Source organism: Aplysia californica, unplaced genomic scaffold (genome assembly GCF_000002075.1).
Source record: "Aplysia californica isolate F4 #8 unplaced genomic scaffold, AplCal3.0 scaffold00565, whole genome shotgun sequence".
Classification (NCBI taxonomy): Eukaryota; Metazoa; Mollusca; class Gastropoda; order Aplysiida; family Aplysiidae; genus Aplysia; species Aplysia californica.
Window position 1 is genome coordinate 455463 of NW_004797835.1, and position 8924 is coordinate 464386.

The window sequence follows — 8924 nt, forward strand, 5'->3', positions numbered from 1 at the left end:
CGAAGGAAATATTATAAATGCAAGAAATTGCAGGATATTTTTTTCCGTCGTTGTTCCCAGCAGAATTTTAAATTTTATAAAGGCCATTGGCCTTTATGGCGAGTTGTAGAGTGAATTTGATATTATTTTAAAAATTTTTATTGTTACTTAAAAGAGTTGTTTTAAATCACAAATGTATTTACACCGAATTTAAATATTTTAACTTGTGTTTCGTGCGCTCATATGACCTTAGCAGTTGCGAGCGCCGTAAAACCTTATACTATACATACATACATAGAATGGGGCGGGGTTTTTTTCTTTCTCCTTGTACGGGCACTTGATTTTGCAGGTGCCATATTGTTTAACTTGACTTCCTCCATACGCGGTTATTATGGTTTTGGATCGGCCTAGTTCTGGTGGTTGTCCACGGCTGTCGAATTTCTGAGGAAAGATTTCCTTGTATAGTCTCAAGGGCAATGCATTCCCTTGGGATCCAGTGTCGATCTTGACTTTGAGTTTATGTTTTGTATTACTTGAGTTCTGACATGGAAGTTGGATGCCTAGAGGCTTCGTCCTCTGTTTTCATTGAGTTCATTTTGAGTGTCTCAAATTTATATTCTTGAAAATCATCTTCTTCCTCCTCATCCCCTGTCTCGATTTTGTGGGTCTTCTGATTGTTGTATTTGAGTTTTCTGCACATCTTTTTGAAATGATGCAACTTTTTGCAGCAGTTGCATATCTGGTGTCTTGCGAAAAGACAGATAAAGGGCGAGGTGAGTTGCGCAATTTTGGACAGCGTTTTTTGTGGTTTTCTGAGATTGCTTGATTTAGGAGTGTCTGGTTGGACATGAAATTGTTCGGGTCTAGATCTGTGATTCCGCAGGGGGAAATCTGGGCCTGGAACTACTGGAAGGTGTTTTTTCGTGAGTTTGTGGACATTCACCTGAGGTTGGCTGGACATCGAGTATAGTTCATGTTTGGATGTTTCCAAAGAACGGGCGATTTTCAGAGTGCCTTTAGTAGGGGTCGTCTTCCTGGAGGAGTCGTTCCTTGATCGATTGATCGTTTGTTCCAAAAATAATTCGATCTCTGATCAGAGAGCTCTGGAGTTACGGTATTTATCAAGGTGATTTCTTTCGACACTACGCTAAGGTTAATTGCATAGTAATTTTCCACGCTTTAGACTAATCAAGGAGATTTCAGGGGCGCATGCCTCTCTGATGTGGTAAATGATAAATTAGGGAAGGGGGTGGTGGTTCATGGGGGGGATGCCCACCTATTTTTTCCCCATAACTTGATATTTATTTTCTAGAAAATAGTTGATTTGCAACAGGTTATGTGTGATCTGCAGCAAAAAAATACAACCGTTTGATCCCCAAAAGCAGTTTATCTGTGTGTGACAGTGAAAGAAAAAAATTACCGGCTGTCATTGTTCCTATAGTACAGGGGAGGGACAAAGGAACAGTGGGACTATAGACTAGGTTTACTTGCACAGAAGAGGATTTTTCATTGAGGGACCCTTTCTTTACTATTTCTGATGGGATGATACTTTCAATTAAAAATTCGCATTATATTGTCGGTGCATTTCGCTTTATAGTGTGGAGCATTCAGATACTTTTGAGAAAATGCGAAAAAACTTTTATACGCTTTTTAGCCTCTTGATTTTTACTATTTAAATTTAAGTTTTCATGCATTATTGAAGCAAAGTAAATACGTGAAATCCATACGTGGATAGAGAACTGCAATGATCATATATAAAGCGTGCTGAAAAAAGGAGTTACTTTTTAGATTTTAACCCTATGGACATACAATATATGTGAGGCAGTACTTTTTACTTTTTCATCCTCTGTTGCCGTTAAGCGTCAAGGGGAGATGCAGTTTTGTATGGTAGGCCGGCTCCGGCAGCTCTTTCAGTTGTGATTTTTATGCTTTCTCAGGGTGACATACGTTACAGGTAGCCAAACCATTTAATTTTCCGTCTTTCTATTTAATGAAGGCAGGACTCAAACTCAATGTCAATAGCTGCTCTTACTGCTTCATTTCTCTGCATGTCTCGTCTGGTGATATTAAAGGTTTTGCGGTGACATTTCATTTCGCATGCACTGATTTTTGCTTTCATAGGTTTTACTTAATGTCCAGGTCTGGCACTGGTAGCATAATGCTGATGGTATGGATATTGATATGATAAGCTGTCTCTTTGTATCCATAGAGATTTTTGGATGAGATAGGAGGGGTGCGAGCTGGTGGGTGACAGCGTTGGCTTTTTGAGCTTGCATTTCTATTTCTCTGTCTATGGACCCATTTTCATAAAAAGTACTGCCTAGATATTTAAAGTCCTTCACCTGTTTCAGTTGTTTACTATTGACATGGATGTTCAAGGGACTACGGTTAAGGCTCACTTTCATAATTTCGATTTTTGATGTGCTTATTTTCATGTTAAATTTCTCGCAGCTGCTGTTCAGTTCGTTAGTGGGATTTTAGAGGCTTTGTTGGCATGGATGGATAAGACATCGGCCGTCTGCGAATAGAAGTACATTTAGGCTTTCTGGGCTTTGGTTTGCATCTTGCGTTATTGTGCCTATATCTTATAAACAGGAGGGGAGATAGAATGTATCCCTATCCTACTCCAGATCTTACTCTGAACCAGTCTGTATTGCCTACCTTCGTTCTTACTGAGCTTCTGCTGTTGGTATATAGAGCTCTGACTTCATCTAACATTTGTCCTCTGATGCCATACTTTTTGAGTGTTTTCCAGAGTTTTTCATGGGTTACTCTGTCAAAAGCCATCTCCTGGTCTATAAAGACGATGTTGGATTCTTTGTTAATAATAATAATAATAATATATAACATTTATAGAGCGCATTTCCAAAAAAAGTAGCTCAATGCGCTTTACATTGGAATACCCATTTTTCAAAAACCTTTCTTACTACTTCCTTTCTTCTCAAGCAATATACATTAATGTTGTGTTTGATTGTTTTCTCGCATATCTGTCTTAATGGGAATACAGCATCCATGCATCCTCTTCCCTTTCGGAATCCAAACTGAGCTTTGCTCAGATTTCTCTCTACAATAGGTCTTATCCGCTGTTCTAGTATCTTTGCGTATATTTTCCCTGCATGGCTTAACAAAGAGATACCTCTGTATTTTGTGCAGTCGCATTTGTTTCCTTTCTTTTTCCATAATGGGACCACTATAACTTTCTGCCAGTCATCCTTTGCTCACAGACTCTACTGAAAATTAATTTCGGCCACAGTACACTGGTGTTTCCACAAGTTGTTATGGTTTCCACTGTGATGTTATCTGGTCCTGAGGCTTTGTTATTCGAGCTGGTTTTGAGTACCTTTTCGATTTCACTGAGAAATATAGTTGGTTCTGTTTGCTCTCCATATCATGATGGTTGGAACTCTTCTTGTTGTCCGTGGCAAGCGTCTGGGTTGAGTAGTTCTTGGAAATAATTTTCCCATCTTTTCCTAACGGTATGCTTGCTGAGAATGGCATTACCCTCTTTATCGTTTATAATGCATGTCGGGTTGTATGGGTCTTTCCTCACCCACATGCTGTTCACACTTTTATAAAGCTCTCTAGGATTTTCCTTGCAGATTTTGGTCAGTTTCTCGCCATATATTTTCCATGCATTTTCTTTAGCAGTTTTGATAATTCTTTTGGTCTCTCTTCTCGCTTTCCTGTATTCTCTATATTTTCTAGTTTCTCTATATATAATCCTCTTCGATCTTTGTTCTTGAATATCTTCTTTTTCATTTTAATTGTTTCTTTGGTTTCGTCATTCGACCAGCATATTGTTCTGCCTTTGTTTCCGCCTATTTGTTTGGTGCCACAACTGTTTTTCAGTATTTCTGACAGGGATTTTTTAAATGTTTGCCATTCGTCTTTTACTTCTTTGGTCTCAGGTGACAGCTTATTGTACTCCCTAGTAATGTCATCCTTGGTTGCCTTCTTGATGTCTCGCTCTTCCAATTTTCTTGCGTTGTTGTTGGTTTTTCCCCTGTTCTTCTTTGTTTGCTTTACATTACATTGCTGGTTGTGAGAGTAAGTTCCACAGGTCTGTAATTCGTGTCGGTGATGTGGTTTGGAAGTGCTCTCAAATCTTTGGCTGTATGTCTTTGTTTTCTGTGCATCAGGATGAACTCAATTTGTGGTGCATGGTTTAAGTTATTCCATCTGAACACCAGGTCTTGATCTGGCTTAGTCTGTGTTGAAAAAATGTGTTTGTAATCATCATGTTGTTCTCAGCGCATTGATTCTCCATTTCTCCATTGCTGTTGCTTTATCCAACTCTGCCATTTTAATCTCCCAAGATAAATGTATCTTCTTTGTTCTTGATGGTGTTAATTATGGTCACTCAGGTCTTGGAAATGTGATTCCTCTGTATAGCTGTCGTTGTGTAGGGGGCGTATGTTTGGATTACGTTGTTGTTTTGCAACCCTCTATGAGTTTTGTGCTCACTATTCTCTCTGAGATGTGGTTGATTTCATAGATTATATCCATTTTGGCTGGGTGTATGTTTGGCTCTCTCATTTTCAGGTGTTCCGCTCCAGATTAGGAGTTGGCCTTTATGGGTCAGCTTGCTGTGGTTGCCTCTCTTCCTTTTGTCTGACAAGCCCATGATTGTTATTTTCTTTCTTTCCATAAAATTCACTGTTTCTGGTTCTTTGTCTCCAAGTCCGGTTACATTCCATGTGCCTATTTTAATCGTTGTTCTAGCTTGCTCTCCGGTTACTTTTCCTGGTCTTTTCCTTTTAAATTAGTCCGTTTATACTCCTTTGTTTGCCTCATAGCATGAGTCAAAATAATGAAATCCGAGAAATCGGCATTTTTTCGGCCAGTTTGGACATTTATTTGGTCGAATTTATTTTATTTTTTTTATTCAGCCCCTTATATGCTCATTCAAAAACACTTTTATGTGTGGATTTTATGGGAAAACGTTGACTAAAGGCATCACAAATGTAAATTTGCAGTTTCCAAGGACTATTAAGCTATGGAAGTCACCAAACTTTGGCGGTCATTTTTCCGTTAATTTTCCTTCTGAAACCAGGTGACCCCATTTCCTTCAATCGCAAATATCTCGACTTCTATTCAAGATAATAATAAATAATAATAGATAGCATTTGTATAGCGCAAATCCCCGCTCAACAGCAGGCTCTATGCGCTTTACACTATATTATTACCCCAGCAGACCATAGAACACTCCGAAACATTCTCAGCTTCCCGGGAAGCATACAGTGCAAGCAGCTGATTAAGCGCTCAAACACTAACATACTGACAAGATCTTTCGCTGTCTATAGCCGGGTACCCATTCCCACCTGGGTGAAGTGAGGAAAATTCGTGTAAAGTGCCTTTCCCAAGGACACAACGTCGGGTCCCTGACGGGATTCGAACCCACGACCTTACGGTTGCGAGTCCGAGAGCATAACCACTAGGCCACCGACGCCGGAAAGATAAATGGATATTTTTTTCCATCGGAATCAAGGCAAATGAAAAACCTTTAAGATGATACCAATAACTCCGTTAACCAAAAAATAGACGAACGCCTGATTCCACTGCGTCGTGACCTATATGTCAAATTTTTAGGTTGGGTTTGTCCAATTTATTAGTTTGAAATTAATGGTAACAGACATCTTAAACTTGAAGAAAATGGCATCAGTTGAAAATTTGGAAAACTTACCCGCTTGTCAATTTTGGCCGTTATGTCTCCAGGGACGCAAAGAGGCAGCTTATCACTTCAATATTTACACAAACATAATGCTACCAGTGCCAGACCTGGACATAAGTAAAAACCATGGAGCAAAATCGCTGCATGCAAGATGAAAAACCTTTAACATCACAAGAAGAGACAGGCAGAGAAATGAAGAAGTAAGGGCAACTATTGGCATAGAATCCTGCCTGCATTTAAAACAAAGAATAGAATGGTTTGGCCACCTGTTATGAATATCACCTAACCAGCCAGCCAGCCAGCCTTGAGAGCCTATAACACCAGGTGCTCAGGCTATAAAAGAAGAGGAAGGCCATGCAAAAGATAGATCGAGGGAGTCAAGGAAACCTTGAGAAATTATAACATCCATGGAAAGAGCCTGCATCTCCCCTCAACACTTAACGGTAACAGAGGATGAAAAAGTAAAAGTAAAAAGTAAATGTATACATATATTTGCAGAGTGGGAGAAGTAAATTACTTTCTATGCACACCTCATGCCTCTGTTTGTTAGCTTTTCTCTTTTATTGAATCTTGTTCAATGCCTTGATGATTCATACTCTGGATGAGGTATTTTTCCAAAGGAACACAATTAGATTTAAATACATGTAACAAATGTCGTGCAGGTGGGGAGCCCCATAGTTTTATTATGGGGGAGGAAAGAACTTACCATGATACTGCATGTCGTAAGAGGCGACTAAAGGTACGTAGGCCTTGGTATCCTGTAAAGTGCCAGTGACCCGAAGTTACAGAAACTCGAACAAACATGCCTTATTATTTTTTCCATTTTGGGAGACGATGGAGCTTCTGTATCAGCAGGAACAATAAAGGACTGCGGACAAAGCCGAAAGGGGATCCTGGAGAAGAGTCACAGAAATATAGATGTACAGAAAAGTGGGAAACATGAAATAACATCAAGCGGCTAGCCCAGAATAGGGAAAGGTGGAGATTGTCTGTTTGTGGCCTATTTATTGATCCAGGGTGAGAAAAGCAATGATGATGACATGTAATAAAAGTGGTTCAACCTGAGCTGGAATTTCTAACTCCAGGAAAAGGTATTTTTCCAAAGGAATACACTCAGATAATGTATCCAAAGTAATAAGAGCGGTTTGACCAGAGCTGGATTTTGTTACTTCAGCACGAACATCTTTCCTTGATGCCCAGAACTACTCTGTTTACACGTGAATGCAATCCTGACATTTTGTTTTATGATGCTGAGAATTGACATTATTATCTCTTGGCTTTTGAGAGAGACTTAATCACCTAAACGTATATTACATTGTACTAAGAATGTAAACAGGAAACAAAATGTAGACATTATGTTAACAAATAGGGTGGCTATTGTCATATATGGTTTTTAATGGTGTAACAGTGAAAATGTTATTTCGTAATGTTTCAGATAAGACTGAAGGAAATCTTTGAATCCAAGTCTCGGATTTTTCTGGTTCAAGAACTCGTCACAGGTGGTGAACTCTTTGACAGGTATAGCTTCACTGAACAGTGTATAGTTTGCAATATTGTGTTGTTTATGCTATGTGATAAGGAGCTATGAGTAGAAACTCCTGTAGCTAGTCAGTAATAGATCGTCAAACCTATGCTCAGCTGCCATAGTAATGAACTGTGATTTAAGTTTTTTCCCCAAATCTATAGCTTATTATTATTTTGGAAGTTTCTTGAATAGCTAAAGTCAAACTTCGTGAAACCACCTACTTTGGGACAAACATGTTGTTGGCGGTACACTGGGGATGGCAGTATAACGGAATGCCACCGATTGCCATATTGACTAGTACAGTGGTAGATTGGTAGAGACTATATAAATAAGATGTTGTCTGTGTCGAGTCTTGCCTCATCTAGATCTGTCTTGTATGATTGCCATGCGCAGGAAAAAAAAAACGAAGCAACTAATTACATGTACAACTCTAGCTAAACTTAAAGTAAATTTAAATTGTAAAAAGCTAGGATCAGAAGCTAGGCTGTATGTGTCAAGGACTCTAGACTCACACATTAAAAAAATGATAAAACATGATGATGAATGAAGCTCCTATCGCTTGTGGTGATACCCAAAAGGCTTACAAAAACGGTGAAACATTTTTCTGTGGCTCAATATAAGGATTTTCCGGAACGAAGTCGTTAGGCCCCCCTCTCCCCTACTGATTATTGATTTTGACTTTCTGATTAGCTCTACTTGCCTATTTTTTATTAAAACGAATGATGAAAAAATTATTGGATTTGAATAATTATGCGCCCTTTTGTTTGTTACCAATTCATAATTTTTATTGCCATGCTTTCATCTTAATATTAAATCAAATCAATAGAATAGTCAATGTTGGCACCTACTCGGAAGCTGAGGCATCCAAAGCAGTGCAGGATATCATCTCGGGACTCATGGTGAGTTAAAAGCATTCTTTTTACTTGATTTTATAATTTTTATTTTATTTCTTAAAGTCATTTCTATTTCCTGTGATGCCCACTTCATGAATGTCTGCATGTTGGGGCCTATTCTCATAGACATAATACAAGGATTATTTGAATTTTCAACCTCTGGCACCTCCAATGTACAACAGTATTTGTTTGAGTTCCCAGATTTTTTAAGAAACTTATTTAGATTGGTATAGGGCTTTTATGTTTAGGCTTACTAGTGGTGAAATACTCTCTTTCACATAGCTCATTTTCTGCCATTTTTGCCGTTGAAATTTTATCCAAACTTTAACAATAATTATAATTGTTCTTGTCATATTACAGTATCTGCACAGTTGGGGAATTGTTCACAGAGACTTGAAGGTAGGAATGGAAATAAAAGCGGAGAAATAGAGGGTGTTAAAAAAAACAAACCCTGTACAACTTGTTTTGTAAATATCGTCTTTCATACAGAAGTTTTGCTTTTCAGATTTGAACATAATATTTGGAAGTCAAAAGGAATTTGTCTGATATTCATTTTGGATAAGTCCATTGAATGGTTTTGCTCATAAAAAACAACAACCAGAACTTTCGTAACATGACGCACCGGTTTGTATTATGCCTACCACTAAACGTTGCAATAATCGTGCCATATTGCAAGCTACAGCAGTCTAACTAGTCAACAGTAGTCTGCAGATATTATTTTTCCCAAATTTCTTTTGCCTGCTGAGATCATGGTTAAGTTTAGTAAAGAGCGGGGAGTTTTTTGTATCGAACATTATATCTCCACAAACTCACCATCCCTGACATTTCGTAAGTTCAGCACACGGCATGGAAAGAA

The 8924-nt window shown here is 38.5% G+C and overlaps 1 protein-coding gene across 1 annotated transcript in view; it reads left to right on the top strand.

Annotated features, from left to right (window-relative positions):
• Positions 1 to 8924, top strand: part of LOC101845267 (calcium/calmodulin-dependent protein kinase type IV) — a 49070-nt gene that overhangs the window by 29952 nt on the left and 10194 nt on the right. Inside the window, exons 4-6 of the mRNA XM_005106951.3 lie at positions 7086 to 7168; positions 8002 to 8074; positions 8429 to 8467. Coding sequence (XP_005107008.1) covers positions 7086 to 7168; positions 8002 to 8074; positions 8429 to 8467 — 195 coding nt within the window. The remainder of the gene's footprint in view (positions 1 to 7085; positions 7169 to 8001; positions 8075 to 8428; positions 8468 to 8924) is intronic.